Below are 22,867 nucleotides of genomic sequence, written 5' to 3' on the forward strand. Positions count from 1 at the left end.
GAAGCTTTTTGCTCTGCCTTAAATTCCTTTAATCAGTTGTGTTTATATCTTTTAACTCTACTTTCCTAAGGAATAAGAAATTATACGAAGAAAGAAAGAAAGAAAGAAAGAAAGAAAGAAAGAAAGAAAGAAAGAAAGAAAGAAAGAAAGAAAGAAAGAAAGAAAGAAAGAAAGAAAGAAAGAAAGAAAGAAAGAAAGAAAGAAGAAAGAGCAAGCTCTTTCACCACACTATATTGTTATATGGAATCTACTTCCGTCTACTATTGATAAGAGCAAAGCATACTAACTGAAGGTTACTTTAAAAAAAGAAATCAATAGATCCTTTAAAAATGTGCCATCAGTGTGCAGTTAACACATCTCCTCTGTTTGGCAGTACAATAATCCCTGTCACCTCCTGCAAAAAGAAAATGATCCAATATTTATTATCATGTTTGGTTGATCATGTACATCAAGTACCTTCCTGATTATTGCCATGTTGGAAGAGACATGTGTTGAGCACCATACTCAGGACATGCAGAACAAAACAGATTAGAGTGAAGAAGCCTGTAAATATGGTTCCTACTCCAATAACCTTTTAAACTGGCTTTAAAGAACTTGGTTATCTGCAGCTTAAAAAGGTCAAAAATTACACATGTTCAAATTTCATGCCAGAAAAATTCCTACTATATTTTAAAAACACTATACAATCTAACAAGATTAGAATAGTTAAATGCTAGATCAGTGTTAATTATATGCCTTTAATAAGTAGAAAATTAACATGCCACTTACTGCAATTTTCATGAAAAACACTTTCAGACATTTAATTGCTGAATTTTGTCATAGAAAAGATTTAGACCCATTTATTTCAATTACTTGATTTGCATCTTCCTCCTTAAAATGAGTAATGCATTAGTTTATCATACAGATAGAAGCTGAATAGCATGACTTCAAAACCAGTTTTTCCATAGGTAAAACTAAGAGCATATTCTGTCTGGGGTATGTACACCCTGTTTATTGCCACATATCTCAAATCCTCAAATGCAGCTGGTGTGAGCCCAGGCATGCTGGAAATGGAAACCCAGCCTATGAATGATCACGTAACACCAGAGAAGTAACCTGAGATGCATTACTGCATTAGTACCCAGAGTAGATTTTCCATCCATTCTCTGCATGAGCTTTTTCCTGCTAGTTATGCCCTGCTGTGTTGCAGTTTTACTTACACTGTTTGGGTACAGGGCTTCTTGCAGATGGCTGCCCATCTTCCTGTGCACTCCTCATCGTGTCTTGCTGAGTGAGCATCCCTCTCACCTTGCCTGAGAGCGCCCTGCTGCAGCAGAGCCTCTCTCTGCAGAAGATGGTGCCTGTGCCTTTTGGGGTTCCCCTTTGCTGACAAGTGGTACCGGGCCATCAGAGTCATCCAGGCTGGTTTCAAGCTCTCCAATTTACTTATCTTACTGAGTTCATGCCACATTTCTTCCGAATTCCATGTCCTTTTGTCCCTATTCTCATTTTTCACTTTGTTTTATTTTAAGCTCCACTTTCAGCTGCTCCATGATTCAGTGTCTTTTCCATGGGGACGTGTAAGTTCCATTCTAGTTTACTACATTGCAGCTTGTGTAACAGGCTCAATATCATGTCATGCATCTGATCTCAAAAAAGGGAGTAGAGAGTAGGTAATTTATTAATTAATTTTCTTATATAAATATAAATATTTAAAAAATTCACATATGTAATGAGCTGCAGGCTGTACTTCTATGTGAAAATGCACCTCTATTACTGAAATATTATTAACTGAAAGCACCTATGCTTTCCTTTGCTCCAAAAAGAGAAAAAAAAAAAGATCTAGTCCAGAGTTCAGTTATTCAAAGTGTATGAAGGTACAGTGACGACTTGGAGGGTTGAATTTTACTTGTATTTACCCATTTCTTGTTAAATCTGACCAATTCAAAACACAACAGTTCTTTTAAAGATTTTCAACAACAAAGGCTCTCACAGTTCAGGGAAATTGAACACTGGTGGTATTATTTTCAGCAGTGCTGCCTCTGTAAACTCACAGAGGCAACATCCAGGATTGCATATAGCAGGACCAGTCCAACCAATACTATACTGGGCCCAGCCATGAAGCCCAAACTGAGATTTAAAGTATCCCAACTCAGGTATGCCCAAGGTCATTACTCCTTCTCTCTCTGCTTTCTGACTGGTTGAAACTAAAAAGTAGAATAACCAGCATCTAATGTCAAATTCCTATTTCTTTTCCCTGATAGATTCTTTATAGCCAACTTAGACACTTTCAGGAGGGAATGAGCAGCTGCTGTAAGATTAGTTTGGAAATGGATTGGGTCTGGAGAGACTTTTGGCCACATCTCACAGTACCAACCATGATATACAAGCAGGCGGAACAAACATAAATGGGAAAAGGAAGTAAGCCAGTCCAGGAAAAGGGCAAGGAAGTTTATCCAGCCCTGGAAGGAATGCATAGTACTTGTGGTAAAGTCCCAGTTTAATCCTAAAGATTAAATCTTGAAATCATTCCTCACTTCTTGTTCATGGAAAACATTTGCTAACAGTAAAAATGCACAAACAACCCTATTCTGTGGATGAGCAAAAGTGAGTTCCTGCTGTATTTCTGTGCCATTTTACAAATCCAGGTTTTAAACAGGTCCTTTTTGACACTCTGAGCAGTTTGGTAACAGTTTATTTTTCACTCCCCTGACATGTACCTATGAACTTTTACTAGCAACAGAAGTGAAATTGCTGCAGAAGCTCTTTCTCCTGGTATTTCCAGCTGTAAGTGGTAGCAGTGAAAAATCTCCTAGGCTGACTGTTGTAACATGATTTTCAACCACTTCTGTGGCATAAAGGGAATTCAGATAAGGCTATGAACTTGTATACAGTTATGTGAATCTTACTTGCGAAGTTTTCGAAGTTCATCCATCATTACAATGGATCCCATGGGATGTTAGTTGGCTCTGGGGAACATTAGCTGTTTTCCCAATTTCATAATGCTAGGACTGGTGAGTATTGTTAGATATTGTAAGACACCATTTTCCAGCTTGAAATGTGATGTTTATATAAATATGTCTGGGACATACAGTACCTCTGAGGGACTGAATCAAAAATAACCAAAGGTTTTCACAGAGCACCATAATTCCAGGGGTGAAGTGGGCAGTGAATTTTGACGTGCTTTCTACCATCTGTGTTTGTCTAAGTATGCTTTCTTGACAAGAAGCAGCTGGGAGACTTCTGTGAAAACATGCCTATATTTTAGCATTTTTCTCAGAAGAATAAATATCAAGTTTCTGTTTCTCCTGACAGTGAGCTGGCATAAGAGCATTTGTAAAATTAACTTTGAAATGCAAGGTGTTGTTTTTCTTTTTCATTGTTTCTGTAGTATGTGCTCCCACCTAGGAAGGTGAATACAGGCATCTGTTTGCTCTTTTTAGATGTAATGATATATTAAAAGACTGTGTGGGATTTTTGTTTGTTTATTTGTGTTTATTTCAGTGTGAGGGAGGTGAAAAGTTTTTAACAATAGTGAGTTCCAAATGTGTTGTTCATTTATGAAACTGCTGCTGTGTTTCATTTTCTTTGATGTTCTGAGGTTTTTACTTACCTGATTTGTAGGTTTTAATATTTGCTGCAATGTCATCTTTTTAATGAAAAAAGCAAAAAAACCTCCCAATTCTAACAATTTCACCATAGGTGCTGAAAAGGAGACAGTACATAAGAGAGAGAAAGAAAGTGGAAGGGAAATGGACAGCTCTCAGCTATTTTTCCAAACTTTACTCACTCTGCTTTTATTCCCATTTGGTCATGGATACCAAAACCTTAAGTATGTAGATAAGGAAGTATAAACCCCTTTTACCTAGAAAATTTGAGGCCGTCCTTAAGCCCCTCTCATGAGCTTTGAGTGTAGTGATACAAAACTGAATCTTTTATGTAGGAGCTAAAGAAACCACCACTGAAGTTAGTGGGATCTGCCCACTGATTGTCTTTAATTGAAACTGGATAAGACCCATAAGCCACACCAGTTATGTTTGTCCTGGCAGCTAAACTGACAGGTCTGTCTGCATAAACTCAAAAATCATATCTTGTGTTTAAAAATGTAACAGTTCTGTATTCTGATCATAACTCCAATGATGTTCCTTGACTGGCAATATACAGGGACACAATCATCCTCAATGATAGAGGCAGACATCAGTCTTAGCTTAAGACAGATCCAAAGGCAGTAAGACATTACCTGGAGTTTTCCTCAGCAAACACCCTGGAGAACAGTGTTGACCCATACTGACACATTTGCAACAACCATTTTTTTCTCACACTTTGGCTACTTGCAAAGGCTTTCCTTTTTTATGTTTTTACAATGAGTCTTGAAAATCTTTAGTTCCAAAGCATAAAGAGAGGTATCAGAGGATGAGGACAGGGGTTTTTTCACTGAGACTAATGAAATATATCTGTTTTTTCCCCAGAGGTGCGGAGAAATCTCATTTGATAGTCCTGACCAGAATGCCAAATGTGTGCGCATGCTAGGTAAGGGTAAGAATCTCTTCCTTTTTTTATTCAAGTGTATGGATATGGAAATAAGTTTAATTGGGAATTTCTTCTTAAAAGTACATGATAATGACCATGATGATCCACAATGGCATTTACACAGTGCATCCACATCTAGTCCTCATGAATATATTCTTTGCAATGAACTTTCAATTATTTAAAGCACATATATTTCAGTAGTGTCTATATGCATAGATGAAAATATAGCAGTACCAACACTGTAATTGGAAGCTTTGATGAGCTGAAGTCCAGAACTCATATTCAAAAGCTGAAAATCTGTACGTCTAAAGACAGTATTAATTCCACAAGCATGTATCAAAAGTCTCTAAAGCAGACCTTCAGCTGCATCAGTCAGGGAAATTTCAGTCAATGTGATTTTACATATTTATACTGGGGTAACTTTGTAGAAATTCATATTAGAAGTGCCTATTCTTTAGAAACAATGCAGAAATATTCTGCTATGTTTCACTAATTTCTGTGACCAATTTCATTGTGGTTGTGTGTTTCACCTACAATGCTAGTACTGAATCATTAATAGCATGGCTAGTATCACAGTGAAAGGCAGGGAGTAAGTGTCTAAAAACCTAAGAGATAATGTTTACTCGGAAAAAAAATGAAATCACAGAACACTTCCAGGATTATGCCTTAAATTCTGAAGACCTTTGACCTGCTAAGGAAGAGATAAATATATGCTGTAAATTAGAGTTTTGCATCTAATAAAGTGAAGACTGAAATAGCCACAATTTTTAAAACTGCAACTGGCAATGTCGAGGAACTTAATTCCCATCTGGGTGCATAGCTGTGCTCTGTAATAACAGATTATGAGGTTTGTTGTTTAGATTCATTAAATCCTATTGTCACAACAGACTATAATTGCTGCAGAGAAAATCTGTCATGCTTGTAGTGCACAGATCCCAATAGATGAACTGACACAATGGGCCATAATGATCTGTTACATCAATGATCCATGGTTAGGAGTCCTTAATGGAACAAGCTGACAAAAAAAGATACACTTGTGATCCTTTATCATGGCAATTATAATCTACAGTGTAAATACAATTGAGTTCCTAATACTCTAGTTCTAAGGAAGTTATATCCATGGAAATGTTATTATGCATTAGGGGAAGAATGGGGGATGGGAGAGAGGAGAACAAAAAAAGCCCTTCTGAATGGGTTGGTTCATCATTTCATTTTGAAGTTTTAGAAGGAGTGAGTCCAAAAGTGGGAGTTTGACATACCTCTTAGTGCAAACAATTCTTTAGGAGAAGTGAGAAGAAGAAGATCTTGTTTCCATTACATGTGCTCTTATCTATGTCTTGTAGTATATACATGTACAAGAATGAGAACATATGCTGTGCTGTGTAAGGAAACTGCTAGGAATGTAAAAATGACTCCAAGAGCACATGCCAAAGCCGTAACTGATTCTCAGAGGTTACAGCTCTTGTGTTACTTTGCCTGTATATATTTCGCCTGCTATTGTTATTTTTCAATGTTGCTAACAAATTAAGGACTGTAGTGTCATATATAACATAGAATTTTTCATTTCACCCCAAGGAATTCCAAATCACGTACAGAACTGAAACTATTCTAAGCGCAATTTGTATATTCCAGAACTGGCTCTGTAAGAGGTGTGGAAAGAAGAAACTAACAAGTACAAACAGAGCAGAAACTGTGGTTTCTCTGAGAGTGACTGCTGGAGACAAGCTCTATTGTCTCAATTTGTCACAAAAATCTCTGTGGTTCTGGCAGTGCTGTAAAGCCAGAGGGTGTCCACTCTGGACACCTTTCCTTTCATACTGAACTTGTAGGGAAGAGCAGAAACCAGAAACTGCGCAGCCAAAAAGACCTAAGACTTTGTGTTGGACATGCCATTCAGTGCCCAGTCTCATATTTTACAAGGGAGTTGAATTTCCAAGAGAATGTAACACAGATTGCCACTGATCAATGCAAAGATGACATTATTAATGTCTGTGGGTATAACCAGTGAACAAAGCACGGCATGCCTTCAGAGGGGTCCTTCTTTCTTGGCTGCTCTGTCTTTGAAATATGCTGAAATTGTCGTGCTGCCATGTAATGTAGCTGTGACACAGTGCTGACAGAAACCTAGAGGGCAAGTCCCAGCAACTGCAAGAGGATAATTACCCTAGCAAGAGAAGAAACACAGGAGCCTGGAGTACTGACTGTATTTCTTAAGGGATCTTTGATGCAAGATCAGTCCATATTTGAAACTGCACATTATTGAGCTGTACTCTAAAATGGCAGTAGCTGGTTTTGTCAGAAAATGTCTGCATCTGCTTTATACTACTGGTTCTGGGCTAGCTTCAAATTTAGTTTTTTAGAAGTAATGCCAGGCTTGCCACTGAGTCCACCTTCCTTTAGATAACATGGATTATGTGTATGAAGTTCTTTTTCTGTAATGGTTGAGGAAGAGGGGTTTGCAGTAAAAATCCTGCTTTCTGCTAGAAGATAGTAAATAATAGATTTAAAATGCCAAAATGCTTACAATGCCTATAGTGAAGTTAGATAACTTTTCAAGACACTGACTAGATACCACTCAGCCTGAGATTAAGAGCATAGAATAATCTTAATGCTTCATCTTTCAGTATCAGAGTGATGGATATTTATAATTGAAGTGTAAAAAATAACAAAATTAAATGGTCACTTAGCAGTGTTTCCTGAGGATATAAAAGATAATAGCTATGTGCTCTGACCAGGATATGTTTAGTGTTAGTGTAATTATCTGCACTAAAGTCATTAGAGAAAATTATGTTCTCCCTCTTATTTTTCATATTGTGCTTGTCTCTTTACACTTTTATCTGTCATGATTTAATTCCAGCTGGCAACTAAGCAACATGCAGCCACTCACTCACTTTGCCTCGCAGTGGGAGCTGAATCAGAAAAAAGTGTAACTTCTGGGTTGAGACAGGAACAGTTGAATAATGGAAACAAAATACAATAATAACAATAATAATGCTGGTAATGAAAAAGAGAGAGAGGAATAAAACCCAAGAGAAACAAGTGATGCACAATACAACTGCTCACCACCTGCTGACCAAAGTGATTGGCAGCTCCCAGCCAACACCCCCCACACACACACAGAAACACAAGTTTATTTCCGGATCATCATGATGCTGTATGATATGGAATATCCTTTTGGCAAGTTCAGTACACCTGCTCACAGTCAGAGTACAGGAAAACACAAAGTTTTTTACTTAGAGCAAGCTCTACTGAACAAAACCTATAGCATCAGTGTGTTATCAACAACTTTCTCATAGTAAATTAAAAGCACAGCACTGTATCAGCTACAAAGAATAAAATTAACTCCATCCCAGTCAAAGCCAGGACAATGTGTTATACCAGTTAAAGCAACACAACTTCGATAACTTTGATAAGAATGTTGGTCAGTGGTCTACCTTAGCCCATTGAAGATCCAAAGTGCTCAGATCCTAAATATATCACAGCTTTCTTGAGCGTGGCATTGGATAATACTTTGAACCCTGCATATCCATTGTGCTTCAAGAAATGGGAAGATAAGGGGTTCCTTACTTAGGAAAAAGAAGGATAAATTTATAAGTACAATGAGAAGCTGAAGTTCTACAGTAATATAAGTAATGAAACTATTACACTGTCAATAGAAGTGTGTTATCAGAGGTTTCCCTTGAATCTCCAAGTCTGTCGGGAGACAATGGCAGATCATCAGCAAGATCTTCCAGGGCAAGGAAGAAAATCTGAACTCTTCTCCTTAAATTGGAACTGTTATCAAGTTAGTGAGGGCACTTGGCTATGAAAAAATTGCCTGATAATGCTGAACAGGGTGTCAGGAAATGTTTGCTTTGTGCTGAATTCTGGAAGTTAGAACCCTGGGCTCCTCATGCTCTTTACCTTTAATGATTTTGACTTTAAAAAATTATAGCTAGCACAAAAATTGAGATTATAAAATGTACTCACTATCAGTCAGAGATTTTGACCGATAGTGAGTACATTTACCAGTTATCAGTCTAGAGATTCATATTATGAAAGGCAGAAGGGAACTATCCCTCTCCCTAGAGCACCCACTGCTATTTTCAATGGCACAACCTGAAGTTAATTTTTTCCATATGCAGACAGACATATTCTGGGCTCAGACATGACACAGTATCATATCATGCAGAGATAATTGGGTTAGTTTGCTGTGAAAATTGCTGGTTGGATGCCTATGCTAATTAACTCTGCTGGGAAAGATTGTATATAAGCCTGTAAGAGTCCAAAGTTAAGGCAACTTAACCAGATCTCACTTCCTTAACTAGCTCAGTTAAAAAAGTTAACTCAGTAACCTCTACATTGCAGAACACTGAGTTTTAAGAATCTGTCCTGGAAAAAGTGAGTTCCCATAGCTGGCTCTAGGACTAAGAAGCAAAAAAGATCTGCCAACTAGAAGAGAAACTTCAATTTTTTATATATATATTTATGTATATATGCAATTTTGTTTATATAAATAATTACCTGTTTATACAGAATAGATATGGTTATCCTTATATGCTGTTTAGAAAATAGGTAGTTGCACTCATCACAACACATACAAAATTAAGTTATCCCTTTGGTTTTAATCTGTTCAACATGATGGATGATACTGTAGTAAGGGGGATGGATGATAAGTGCAAATTATTTCGTTTGTTGCTCCAGCAAGAAGTCTTTCACCACCAGATTTCACCTTTACTCCTTAATGAAATGCTGGGAAGATTTGGAAGAGGTCACATCTCTTGTTGGCCAACTCTGCTGTCTGCAGAGATCCTTCCAGGGGAAATGTGAATTGCCCTCCTCAAGGAGCTGGTTAGTAAGATTAAAACACAAGCCTTCCAGATGCCCCATGGCAAAAGGCTGAGGTGCTTTCTTTTCATTACTGTAAATTCCACACAGACAGGAATGATGTGGCTGAGTTTTGTTTCCCATTTGGTGCAGACTTAATCCTTGCAAAAGCAGACAGATGAATCTTGCTTGGAATAAAAGCAGTTTCCTCACAAATAGCTGTTTAAAATTAATCAAAACAACAACAACAAAAAAACCAATTATTTTCTAAAACTTGAGGTAGTGCCACCTTTTTTTTTATTCTCCAGACTACTAGCCCTTAACTTTGTTGCTTTGAGGCAGCAAACTTTTTCATATTCCAGAACAGAGAGGTGTCTACGTCCCTCATCTCCCCAAAAAGTGGGTTTTATTGCATACTTCCACCATTTATTGCCTATGAAGAGTTACGGGTAAACGAATCGGCATTTAGCCATGAAATTAGTTTTGTGGATCCAGCTTCAGTCTTGGTGGCTCTTTGCCCAAAGCAGGAAACCACCACACATTTGAACAGAGTTGGCAACCACAGCTTGAGAGAGAGAGACATTACTGGAATAACAACTGTGTTGAAAGCCAGGGGAGAGGGGTACTGGCAAGGCTCTGGCTGGCTGGTCCCTGCCTTATATAACCATTGAAGGCACCTTCACTTGTGGCAGGAAAAAAATCTATTGTAGCTATGCAAAACTTGACCAGGTAAATAACCAAATAACTTAATGGGTAAAAAATACTGAAGAGTAATTAAGTGTGTCAACTTGCCCTGCAGCAAAGGGAGAAAAAGAAATGAGGCATGTAGTCAAATGGTTCTGCACTGACAAAGAACCTGTGAGCCATTCCTGGAGCTCTCACTGACATCATTTGAAATGTGACCCTATATCTCTTGCACATTCAAAATTTCTGCTGCAACTGATAGTCATGCATGAGCAATGGTGTTCTAAATAGCCAAATATATGGACTATTTATATCCCAGTCACTCGAAGACTTACACCTGCACTTGACCTTATGCAGACTTAGTATTCCATCTGTGCAAATGAGATACAAATAAACACATGAATTAATTTTTGTGAAATTAAGCAATGTATATATGTTGGGAAAAGGCCTACAATCTACAGTGGCTAGGAAGAAACCCATGCTTGTTGCTACGCTGCCCATCAGGATTACTCAGAAATTCATAGCTGTCGGAAGGGAGAGGCTTAGGATGTCTGCTACAAAAAGATAGCCTTCTATTCCATGAGCAGCTTGCAACACAGGATGAAGAGAAGCAGGTTTTTTCCATTTATAAAGCAATGGTGTGAATGCATACAGAAAGATAAACACCATGTCTCCTTTTGATATCCTGTTCATGTAGATAAATTCAAATTTCAACATATAAGTCAATGCTTTGGGTTTTTCACTTACATTTTATATTTCCAACTGCCACTCTCTACCAACAATTTATTTTGATGAGAATATTTATTATGATGAGAACAGGATTGTGTAGACAGGACCTATGGAACTGTAGTTCTTCCACCCAATTGAGCAGTTATTTTCAAATAACTTCTAACACTTGTGCCTTTTTCCTCTAAAATAGCATTCCAAAATATTAATACAATTTAAAAACAAGACTCAACTCCTGATACTGCAACTATTTAGCTTGTAAATGAATTTTAAAAATTGGGTTCTCTGTGTCGTTACCACCACTGAAACAGAGGCTTATTGCTCCTTCATGTCAACTCCTCCCGAGCTGACTGTATCTTCCTGAAATGCATTTTCTAAATCTCACCTGTTTTCTCTGAGAATTCCCGTGACTTGTTGGCCACAGTGGCACAGAGCAGACTAGACTTGGGCTGTCACCAAGTGGCGATGTGGAAGGCTGAGATGCCAGGCTGCCGCTCCAAAGGGAGTGTTGCTTGGAGACAGAAAGTGGCAAACCATTGGGCATGAGGCCACAACAGCAACTCCTTTGTCAAGAGCTTTGTGGTGCACACACACCATCATTGTGCCACTTCATCACTGTGTTGCAGTCTCAGGCTAAACAAGTAGGAACTCTTTGTCTTTACTATGATAAGATTTTTGCCTAAAACCTCAAAAATGTAAATATCAAATCCAGCTTTACTTTCATGACTATTTGATTACTTTGGGTAAGAATCCAGTAAAAAATAAAATTAAATTTCTGATGCCCTAAGAATATTTTTAAGAGCAGCTCTCTAATAATATCTTATTATTCAAGTAATTTTGATCTAATTGCTATTTTAGGTAATTATATAGGCTGGTAGTTGAGTGACAGTGACCACCTGTTTATCCTGTTCTGTACTGTAAATCAGGTCAGACTGAAACTACTTCTCTTGCAGCATTCTACCTTTTAGAAAGGTGCTGAAGGAGACAAAAACTGGCCTTGTCCTTTTGAGCACGTGCATAAAACACTTTGCAAAATTTAATTTAGGGTTCTTGGTTTTCTATTGCATAAACATTAACTTGAATCATATCTAGTTGTATCCTATGTCTGAACCTGTTACAGGAAAGAGATGGAAGTCAGGGCACTTGTAGAGAATGCAGTAATGATGATTTGGCAGCATCTATATAATGTAAGCAAGCACCATGGCTTTCTGGAGAAGAGAGTGTTACTGTGTTGCCCACACCTGCAAAAGCCATTCATTTGGACCAGGAGATCCAGCTGAGATTCAAAACCTCAAGAGATGATTAAAAAAACCCTCCAGTCTCACAACTAGAGATACCCCAAACCCCTGACTCTTCAGCTTGTCTTTCTATCAAAAAGGTTTTTTGACTTGCCTGAGAATTTAGGCAAAAGCTACAGGTTTCCAAGTCCTATCCAGAAGTTGCACTCAAAGCATGTCTACAAATACCTGCAAAGTCTGTCAAGTGTCTTCCTTTTTGTCCAAAGCATGTTGCAAACAGATGGATTGCATTCTGCTGCCCATTTATGTAATAATCTAGTGAGAGGTTAACCTTTCAATTCTGAACTTTCATCATCCTAAGATAGTTAAACCTCACAACACTCACTTTTTTTCTTACCTATCAAAATAAAAGCAACACAGGTTGGGATTAAGTGCACTCTGTTCCCTCTATTGACCCTGCACAAGGACAAATGCTGGCTATGGCTCCAGGAGGAAGGAAATAGCACCCCACATCTGGGAGAGCACACACATGTAAGACAAGGAGAATCCTGAATTTTGTTTCACAGACATTTCCTTTTTCTTTTTTTTTTAACTAAGTACTTCTTAGAAAAGCAGAGGAACAGTGGCTTGATTGATTTACTTAAGATTATCTCATATGTTGTTTCATGGTATTTGTCACATGAGTTATTGCTGATCCCCTGTTGGAAAATAGATTTCAAGTGCCTATTCACTGTGCTTCCTCACAGTTTGATTTTTCCTCATGCCTAACCTCGTGCCCAAGCACGGACTGCATTCACGTAGTTTCCCATCTTCTTTGTCCAAAGTGCTGTGAGTGGGTTGTGTTCACCCAAAGTACTTGCTGTACAGAAAATTGCTGTGACTAACCACACTGCTATAATAATGTTCTCTCAAAAGATGGGGAGGGGGAAAAGAATCTCCAAATTGAAGAAGAAAACACTTATTCATAGTTTTACATCAGCCATCCCTTCACGATAGCATAAAATCTCCAGAGCTAAACTTTTCAAAATTAGATTTTAAATGTTCAGATTTATAATTTGTGGTTTGAGCTCATCTCCAGCAATTAATCTTTGCTTCTTTAATTATTACTTGGTGATACCTTGGAATTTCACTGTCTCTGCAATGTCCTACAGATTATTGTGTAGCTACCCTTAGTAAGAGTGATTAATGTGTGAGAACGCCATGGAATTCCTGTGCTTTCAAGCACTCAGTTCCTGACTGTACATGCTCATAAATTTCCTAGATTAAGAAGGCATTTTCCTGTATTCTTCTCTGCTCTGTATTATAAGAATGTCTCATATTCTGGAGCTAAACATTTTTTCTGTTTTGAATGTTGTTAATTTTCTCATTGTTACTGAGAATTGGCAGTGTAATATTTGTAGGAATTTTTTTTCACTTCTAGTATAAAAAATAAAGCTACCAAATAAAAACCCTGATGTTCTTTTGCCTGATTATCTGGGCAAGTAGTTTTCCTTGATGGCTTTAGCTTCCTTTTCCTTTTTAAATTTTTTTAATATTAAAATATAATTTCTAATTATAATCTGCTGTCTTCTTGTACATCTCATACTTCTTAAGGCATTAAGTTGTTTTCTTAGCTCACCTGTTGATCATCAAACTACTTAGGCATGTATTTATATCCTCTCACTGCAGCCAAAAAATGAGTAGATTGAAATGAGTTTGCATGCCAGGGTCAGTCACAGTGTCTAGCACTGTGCATGCTCAAGCACTGAACTGATCCAAACACTTGAGGCTCTGGGCTTATGAAATCATGGAGTGTGACTGTGAATATTGGTAGTAAATGATGGAAATTCTATTTAGCAACAAGAAATGGAATTTCTGAATCATAGCTGGCTATGCCAAGAAATTAATGTATTTCTTACAGAAAAGTTCAGAGAGTTCTCCTACTGGAATTCCCTCACAGGGCATTCTTCTCACTCTGCAGAGGAAGTAGTGCTGAAGACAGCTGGGATGCAATTCATCTAACAGAATGTCTGTAAACATCTATAAAAAAAAAATTAAAGTCTACAGCCATCATCTAACCATCCCTTTTGTAGCAGGAAAGAACAGGAAAGAGGTGCTTTCTTCAGACTTCGATGTCTAAAACTGGTCTGAGGAATCCTACTCTCCCCACCGACTCCTCAAGAAAGTGAAGTGTGGATGAGAGCAATTGGAGGAGAATAATCTTACTCCTTGTTTTTCACCATTGAACACGGTGTTCAAAGCTCTCAGGTTTAAAGTGGAGGGAATAATAGAAAAATAGGCTAATCAACCTCATCTGCAAGATTTAATTTTTTTTTTAAACACAAAATCAAGTCTCGAGTTTTCAGGATATTTGTAGAAAAGTATTTGTGGGAAATTGTTTTTATTAACTGAATTATTTTCCTCATTGCTTTTGGGAAGTCTTAATTTCTCTCTCTCTCCCTTTGACATAGCTGCAGGACCTTTTCTGACATATGAATAGCTCCTGAATTTGAGTTGAATAAAGTAAATTGAAAACATGACAAAGGGTTTTTCAAATGCTTAAGGGATCCAGCATGCTGTCCTATGGGAAGAAAATTTGAAAATTTGTAATAGAGCAAGGACTGTGCTCTGGAAGCACTTCTAGTGCATTCTGGCTGCTCCTAGACATCTAATCCAGGGACATAGATTAGAAGTAGTGCAAGCAAAATCCTCCAAAGCACACACAGTGCAGACCTGGGGGCCTCTGCTGTGGCTGTTTAACTTAGCCAATTTGCTCTTCTTGTGCTCCTGCTTCTCTAAACCTTGCCAGAGATCAACACCCATTGGGACTTCAACCCAGCAGTTGCTCTAACATGCAGACTTCTGTAGCCACATCCTACCTTCAGGACCACTCAGCTCAGTTAAGATTTAACTGAGGATGTTTAGGATGTATACGATTCATAATTTATGACAAGATGCAAGCGTGTGTTTGTCGTTTGCCTACTTTGAGTACGCAAGCCATCAATTGGTGCATGCAACCTACAACTTTATCAGATATTTGTCTTATATATGAGGACAGGTTTATGGGGAATGGCAAAAATGATTTAGTCCAATGAGAAATTTGTCCTTTTTGAAACATAAGGTAAAATGATTTTTAAGTCTAGATCAGGATTTTATACTGAGCTTATAGATTATAAAGAGCAAATTTAATTTAATACTTAATTCAAAGGAATTATTCATATTGAAAAGCTTTGTTTATTAACACACAATAATGAGATCTTCACATTTTATTCATGGATATATAGGACAAATTATAATTGAGATATCTTCTCATTTCATAAAGGAGATTGCTAATGAAAGGACTCAGAAATACTGGGATCATACGCTTTATTAGTAGAATTAGAAGAAAGCAAGGATTAGTGGACTAGAATTGATTTCTCCATCTGAAAACAGTGCAATAAACTGACAGCAGAAATGTATAACATGTCCATATCAAGAAGAATATTATCCTGCTGACAGAAGAAGGGGCAGTTACTTTCAGTAACTGTTACTTTCAGTAACAATATGTAAAGATAACCCATACATATATTTATTTATATACACTATTATATCTTTTGTTAATAAATAATGTATTAACATACCCTTAAAAAGAAGCCTGTGCATTTCCACCCCATGAACTATATTTCAGATTTCTACAAAAGTAGAAAGACAAATTTATAGGTGAGATACATGACTGTTAAGTCCTAGAATGCTCTGGAACCTTGATGGTTGAGACAGGAATTCGTCAAGAGAAGGGTCATTGTCTAAGAAAGAGAGAAATTTTACTCTTCTCAGCTCTAACTGCCCTGTGAAGATTTTCTAATGGAACTTAATTTCTTTAACTATTGGTATCCGAAGTTTTTATATTTACAGACTTGGGGCAGTATCTGCAGAAAAAAAAAAAAATCACTGTTAAACTGGTATTATTTGGCTTTGCTTTGTAAACCTCAAATAGGGTTGCCAAAACACCCAGCCACTCTGTAAATATTCAATTAAAATCACCATGGAACTTCTCCTGTGGAAAGAGTTGTGATGATGTTGATGTAAGTTAAGGAGCAGCATAAATTATTCGGGTCCCCAGCTAGCAGCTGCATGGTGTAACAACAATGGCAGTCACTGACAGAGTTCTGCTGGAGAGGGAAGATGAATGGCAGATGCCTCATTGTGATTTCTTGTTATCAGCAGGGAGTGTAACAACAGACATTAATCCACTATCACAGGTAATAATATGTCCAGGGAGCTACCACATTAAAGGCACAAGTGCAATTGCTGCCATTGTACATTTGTCCTGGAGGGCTCTTGAGGCAAGTGCATGTCATAATACTTAAGAAACCAGAAGAATGCAAATTTGCATTACTTTAATTATTAACATATTTCACTTTTCTTAAAAAAAAAGGAATGGAATAAATCATGATGTCAAATCTCATTTATTTTCTGCTGTTTGAGAACAAGACTCAAGGCTTTTGAAATCTGTGTATTTGTTTCATGGGGGAAAATGACATTATAATAGCCCTAAGAACAGTTTACAGAGAAAATGCTGTTGGTTTTGGATATTTTTATTTTAATCCAAACCAGTTTCTCTGTGCCAGAAGGAATCTGTGTTTTGTTTAGGCAGAACCATCTCAGATACCACAGTTGCTTCAAATTTTGCAGCTCTTTGAGACAAAACAAAGTCTCTTGATAATTGATGACTGAATAAACAAAGAGGAAACTGGAGGCAGATGTTTGCTGGAAAGCTTTCTGAAATCCTAGAATGGGATGGGGGAGAGTTTGATTTTGATTTTAATCAGAATCACCACAATTCTCTCTTCACCCTGAACATTTCCTACTTGGCATTTTTTGTTCCTAATCTTTCCTGGGGGAGGGTGGTGCTGATGCTTAATTTTAAGTGAATTTCCAGTAGTAGATCTAGAAAGGTTTTAGGCTGGCAGCTGTGCAGCCTCAAGCCCTCCCTCTGCAAAACAGCATAAATCCCTCCAACACTGTCCAGCCAGAAATCATCTTCCTTGAAATGGAAAGATCATCTGCAGGAATTACTGAGCTACTAGCACCTTTGTCCATCTGGTTTTTGTATTCTTGCTGAAGCTGCCTAGAGAGGAACAAGATGTGATGCAGGATCTCACATTATGGACATATTTAACTCCCTTGGTGGGAGCTACACCAGAAGTTTAGGTTCACATAGGCAGGGCCCATCATTTAGTTCCTGTCCTTGTTTTTCCTGTCACTATGCTCACTTCTTTTCCACTAAAAAACTTGCCTGCTTTTGATAGCAAGTGTATACCTAAGTTGGCTGGAAGAAGAATTACTTCAGAAATGTTTGAAAAAAATCATATTCCTGAAATTAGATCTTACAATTACATTTCAGATGAAAACTTGTGACCCAAGTCCAATAGCTTTTAGCGAAATTCTTTGGCTGGTAACAAGCTTTAGATTCAGAAAAGCTGATGTGGCTTTTAAAAGGCAGGGTTGTTAAAGGTCTGTGTGCTTCAGTCTTTTGTGTGGGAGGTGCATCACTGTGTGTCTCACTGAGTTACTCCAGAATATGACTGGAGTCCCTGGTGACAGCTCACAGCAGGTTCAGCTTGCCTGAGTAACTGCAGTCACAGAAGAAAATGGGATAAAGAGACAGACATGCTAAGGTTCACCTGAGGAATTCCCATAGCATCTGTGAATCCAGCATTTACAGATGAAAACTGAAATTTCATTTGTGGAAGAAAATGAGCACTAAACCGTTCTGACAAATAGGAAAAATTCCCTGCGGAATACAGGAATTTTTTGATAAAAATAATTTGTGGCCAACATTTCAGTTTCTACCATGTTTCCTAATTAAGCTTGTTCACTTAGAGCTAACAAGTAAGATCTCTAGTGAGCCAGCTTTGTGGCAGTTAACTTATCTGACACAAAGGAAGATGAGTTGGATTAACACAGTGACATGGATGATGTAAGGGGAGGGATGGAGCTGCTGTAGTGCCTGTGTCAGCTCTAGATTGGTGCTGTTGTGCAGTTTGTGACTGTCCTGCTCATGGAGGAGCTGTCTGCTTGAAAAGATATAAAATTCTGTTCCTAACACCCTTTGCTCACTGATCCTGTGGCATCTCTTTTGTAAGAGCAGTTCTTATGGTACTGTAAAACAAGACTTCTTCAGTTTTAAAATAAATAAGTCTTTAATTGTTGGGGCAATGTGTAGCAACACATTGCTCTAAATTGGATTTAATTTGGCAAGGGATGAGAATGAAGGAGGGTTTTAGTCATCTTCCCTCTGTTTCAAGTTGGCCAGTGCAACACCTGCTCCCACGTTCCGGGCTGTTTTCTCCCATGAGTGCTGGGGCACAAACACTTGCCAGTTACCCTTTGACTATCACAAAAACAAACAAACAAAGAAGCTGTTTTCAATCAGGTTTCTGAAGCCAGACCACCAGAATGAATGCATCTTTCTTGGTAGAACAGCTCTTTGTCTATATTTTCCTTGTCATTATAAAGCTACCCTAAAGTGCTGGCTGGTGTGTAATGCAAGACTTTGTGGCAAGTTATTTGTAATTTTTCCAAGGCAAAACATCACAGCAATTTGAGTCTGAGTCTGCCTCAGAAGTGCAAATGTTGATTCAAATGGGGAACTCAAATATATATCCACGAAATAAAGCAGCAACACTGGAACAGGAAAACTGCAGGCTCAGTCTGTAAAAGTTATTAAGTATTGAAATAGTCACTCGTGTCCCAGAGGGACTTTGAAAGCATCTGTATATAGCTTATCAGCCAGTTAGAAAAAGAATTTGAACAAACTCATTGCAAACAGTCCCTGTTCACTTGAGGACTCTCAGTCATTTCATTTGGCTCACAAGCACCTGACCAATTTTTTAACCATAAAGAACTATTGTAAAGCTACTTTAAAATGAAAACAAATCTTAAATAAAAAAGGTTGAATTTGAAAGCCAAAAATAAATTAAATTTTAAAATTAGAGAGCTTAATCTGCTTCAGTTAAAATCACACACTTCTGAAGAAGCACTCCTAAACTCTGGTCTCCAGACTAGATGTCCTCCATGGAAGTCATGTAATAAAATCCAAGAAGACTATGAAGTTCAAACATGACTTCCATTCTCCCTCATCCTAGGTCCGTGTCAAAACCATTACACTACAAACTCATTTCACATTTGCACACACGTACACAACTAACCTTGAATTCTTTATTGCACAGACAGGCTGGTCCTGCTCAGTACACCTAATGCTGCAGGCAAGAGTTCTGCTAGGAGCTACAAGTTGTGGAAAAAGCCTCTCCCCCAGCAGAGAGTGAAATTTAACCTGCTTCCCCAATTTACGGATAACCCTTATAAATGCTAAACTGATATATAAATTCTATGCTCAGTTTTATTGTTATATAGAGAAAAGGTGTCTCTTTTCTTCTTGGTCCTATTTTGTCGTGGTCATTGCTAGAGCTTGTGATGAGCTGTACCTGGCAGGTACTGAGAACACTAACTAGAGTGAACCCAAGGGAACTACAGAAAAAGTGTTCTTTTCTGGAGGGAAAAAGAAAAAATGGATGCAAATCGAATGGAACATGAAAGCAGCAGTGGCTTCTGAGCTCTATCTCAATCTGAGGTTATTTTGAGTATGCTCTCACTCAAATGTTTCAGAAACCAACTGGGTTTTAAAGTTAGAAAGCAAGAAAGCAAAGCAAGAAATTTGCGCCAGGCAGAGTGTTGAAGCATTTTCAATGTCAAACAAAAGTGAAATGGGAGTTTTCAGGGTCTTATCCTTGGATGTAATCCTATTTGAAGTTCTAAAATCCCAGTTCAGGAACATTTTTTGGATCTAGTCTGTAACATCTCGATGACTATGTTTTCACAATCACTAAGAAACACAGACATATAGATCTTATCTGTGTAGCATGATATATACATGTATACATGCCATACATATATAGCAGCTTTAGGGTGCTTCTAATCATCAACAGTCTTTAATTATTAACAAAAGTTTTATTAGCTATGAGTCTAAAAAAAAAGCTTATTTTTTTCTGGCAAAGGGCTGGGAAGATAATTTTTCTTTGGGACAGTAGACTGTTTCTAAAGCATTAACCCAAAATTCAAACAAGACATATATAATAAGTGCAAATCTCAGGTTAATTAGAGCATTATATAGCTAAATTGATAAATAAATAATATATATCAAATGGCCATTGATATTAATGAATATCCCAAACAATTCTGTACTGAGGTTCATGCTTTCGTTTTCCAATTTATAGTGTCTTCTTATTTTAAAACAGTACAAGATGTTACTGTACAAACTACATCACCTTCTAATCTATTCTTAGGAAGCATTTTATTGGTAACACTCATTCTAATAATGCTTTTCAGTCTTTGTTGCTGGTGGGATGGCAGGTTAGTTATGGAATGCTTCTCTCTTTGTGGAGCGATCGCAGAGTGATCCCTGTACATAAAAGCCTTATCTTCCACAGTGTAAGATATTTCTCTCCTTGTAATTTGTAACCACTGGCCTAAAAAGAACCTAGAGTAAAATAAGTGCAATGCAGAAATATGACTTGAATATTTCCAATATGCACTTGCTGCTTTGTCTCTCACAGAAGAGACTTCCCCTGGATTCCCCAGCTACCCTAACACACACTACAAAGGAGGAAGTGCAATGAATGCAGTTGGCTTATTCCCCCCAGGAGTTCCCTCTGGCAGAGTGTGTCAAAGCACTCTCAGCCATCAGTCTGTCAGGTCTGCTTGGATGTTTTGGAAGACAGCATGCTCTGAATGGGAATGTAACAATAGCAGGCTGATTTTTCAGCAGCCAGCACTGATAACTCTGATAAACAGTCTTCTTGAGGTAAGAAGTGACGCATATCAGAGGTTCCTGCCTTAGATGCCAAGGTTATTCGTCATGTAATTGGATATTGTTGGAAAAAACCATAATTAACCTAGACTTAAAGGCATAAGGCCATCTAGTTGATAACATGTGGTCAAAGATAATCGTTTGCTGCTGAACCCACTTTAATCTTTCCTTCTCATTTACTTTTAAGAGATGTGACCTAACCAGGTCTTACTTAAACAAAGCTACACTTACTGGCTTCATGATTATTGTTAAATTACAGACCTGATGCTCTTGGCATTTCATTTTATGGTGAGGTAAAAACTTAAGACTCTCCCAATTCGAAGTCCAGGAAGTTATCAGATGACAAAAGCAAGGAGCACATACATCTCCCCGCACCTGTGGGCGTCTAGTTCTAGCTCCAGCCAGCAGAGAGCAGCTGCGGTGAATACCTTCCATCTCCATCCAGTTCTCTCTACAGGCTGGCCTATTTCATCCTACAAGGCAGCAAAAATTCCAACTGATGTACTTGTGGGGTTCATTGTTAATTGTGCCTGAATTTGCCACTTTCAACTCACCCTGGGCTGTCACGAGACCTAGGCAGTCTGCTACTTCTGTCCTCACCAAACTCTCATCCCTGCTTCTGCTCTACAGCTGCTCAACCATTCATCCCTCTCGAAAAAACATGTCAGTGCTGAGTCCCAGCAGTCCCAATGGGTCACCTAGAATTGTAGTGGAAGTTTTTATCACACCACCCATTGACTGACAGGAGATTGTAGGAGGTGGGTGGTTTGGCCGCCCCAGTGTTTGAGGCTATTAGTCATGTGGTGGGCTATCTGCTGCTCCCAGGAAGTCAAGGACTATCACATCATAACAAGTTTTAGCTCTTGCCCCCAGGGAAACAAACACATGGAAGCTCGCAAGGTTGTAACAAACAAAGTAATTCCTCAGGCTCAGGGCAGCTGCAGCTCCCAGCAGCCTTCTCCTTCTCGCCTCCCACCACCACAAAATTGATATGCCTCTTCTCCTTCAATACTTTGCTCAATTATGTGACAGGAAGTCAGACTCCCTACAGTGCTCTCTCTCTTTCCTATGCTAAAACCCACTTTTGTGTGTCTCTTTATAAACATCCTCAATCCATCCACATAAGTATTACAAAAGCTTCATCACGTACAAACCCTAGAAATCATATACGCTACCTTTTAAGATGGATTTCTGTTTGAACAGACTCTCAGTTACCAATTTGCTTTCTCATATTCCTTACATGGCAACCATACATTATACTTTTTTCCCTAAAGGCTGCGCAAATAAATGAGACTTTGGCTTTTCTCCAGATATTTTCCCATTGTTAACAGGAATATCTGTTTTTAGACCCTTTCCCGTTTGTCCGTAAAGGTAGTCTTATCTTCTTGATTCATCAGTAACAGTTTGTTACTGATGTGGAACTCAGGCTCTTTGAGGTAGCCTTTCCTGTAATTACTGTTTCTGTCATTAACTGTCCCCTAAAACTTGGCCTATCTAAATGGGATTTTTTTTTATTTCCTCAGGCTTCTATAGGGGAAAAAATAATTAAAATCTAATGGAGTTACTTGGAGGTATTTCATTTCATTGCCTCGTCATTATGGAATAGCTGTTAATATTTGTAACCTCTTTTTCCATCGTAGACTGAATATAGAAATAGATAACCCTGGCAGAAGTTCTAGATTGTTTTGGATGAATGAAGTGAGGTAAAGTTTGTATGAGACTGGTATTGAGCCAAAATATAAAGATTCATATATTTCCTAGGCTTGTGTAGTCATGTTTTATGCATAGATCAGACATACAAAATGAATGTACAAAAGAAATTATGGAACTTTATAACATTATAAACAAACTCCTCATTCTGAAGTCTTTAACTATATTCTCACTCTATTAAATTACTGCTCAAGGAGTTTCATCTCAGAAAAGGAAAGAAAGCAGGAGACAGTAAGGCACAGAAAGGTCCTGGTTGAAGAGTAAAAATGGGCAATCTGAGCTCTAAAGGAAAAACTGTTATTGCACAATACTGAGGGCAGTAAATTCTCTTTACAGAGAGCACATTGAATGGCCAGGGGAGCAGTGT

The 22,867-nt window shown here is 38.0% G+C and overlaps 1 protein-coding gene across 2 annotated transcripts in view; it reads left to right on the forward strand.

Annotated features, from left to right (window-relative positions):
- Nucleotides 1–22,867, forward strand: part of PDE7B (phosphodiesterase 7B) — a 166,185-nt gene that overhangs the window by 50,691 nt on the left and 92,627 nt on the right. For both annotated transcript variants that reach the window (XM_058019799.1, XM_058019798.1), the window contains exon 3: nucleotides 4,449–4,509. In XM_058019799.1, the coding sequence (XP_057875782.1) occupies nucleotides 4,449–4,509 (61 nt within the window). The remainder of the gene's footprint in view (nucleotides 1–4,448; nucleotides 4,510–22,867) is intronic.

Source organism: Melospiza georgiana, chromosome 3 (assembly GCF_028018845.1).
Source record: "Melospiza georgiana isolate bMelGeo1 chromosome 3, bMelGeo1.pri, whole genome shotgun sequence".
Taxonomy (NCBI): Eukaryota; Metazoa; Chordata; class Aves; order Passeriformes; family Passerellidae; genus Melospiza; species Melospiza georgiana.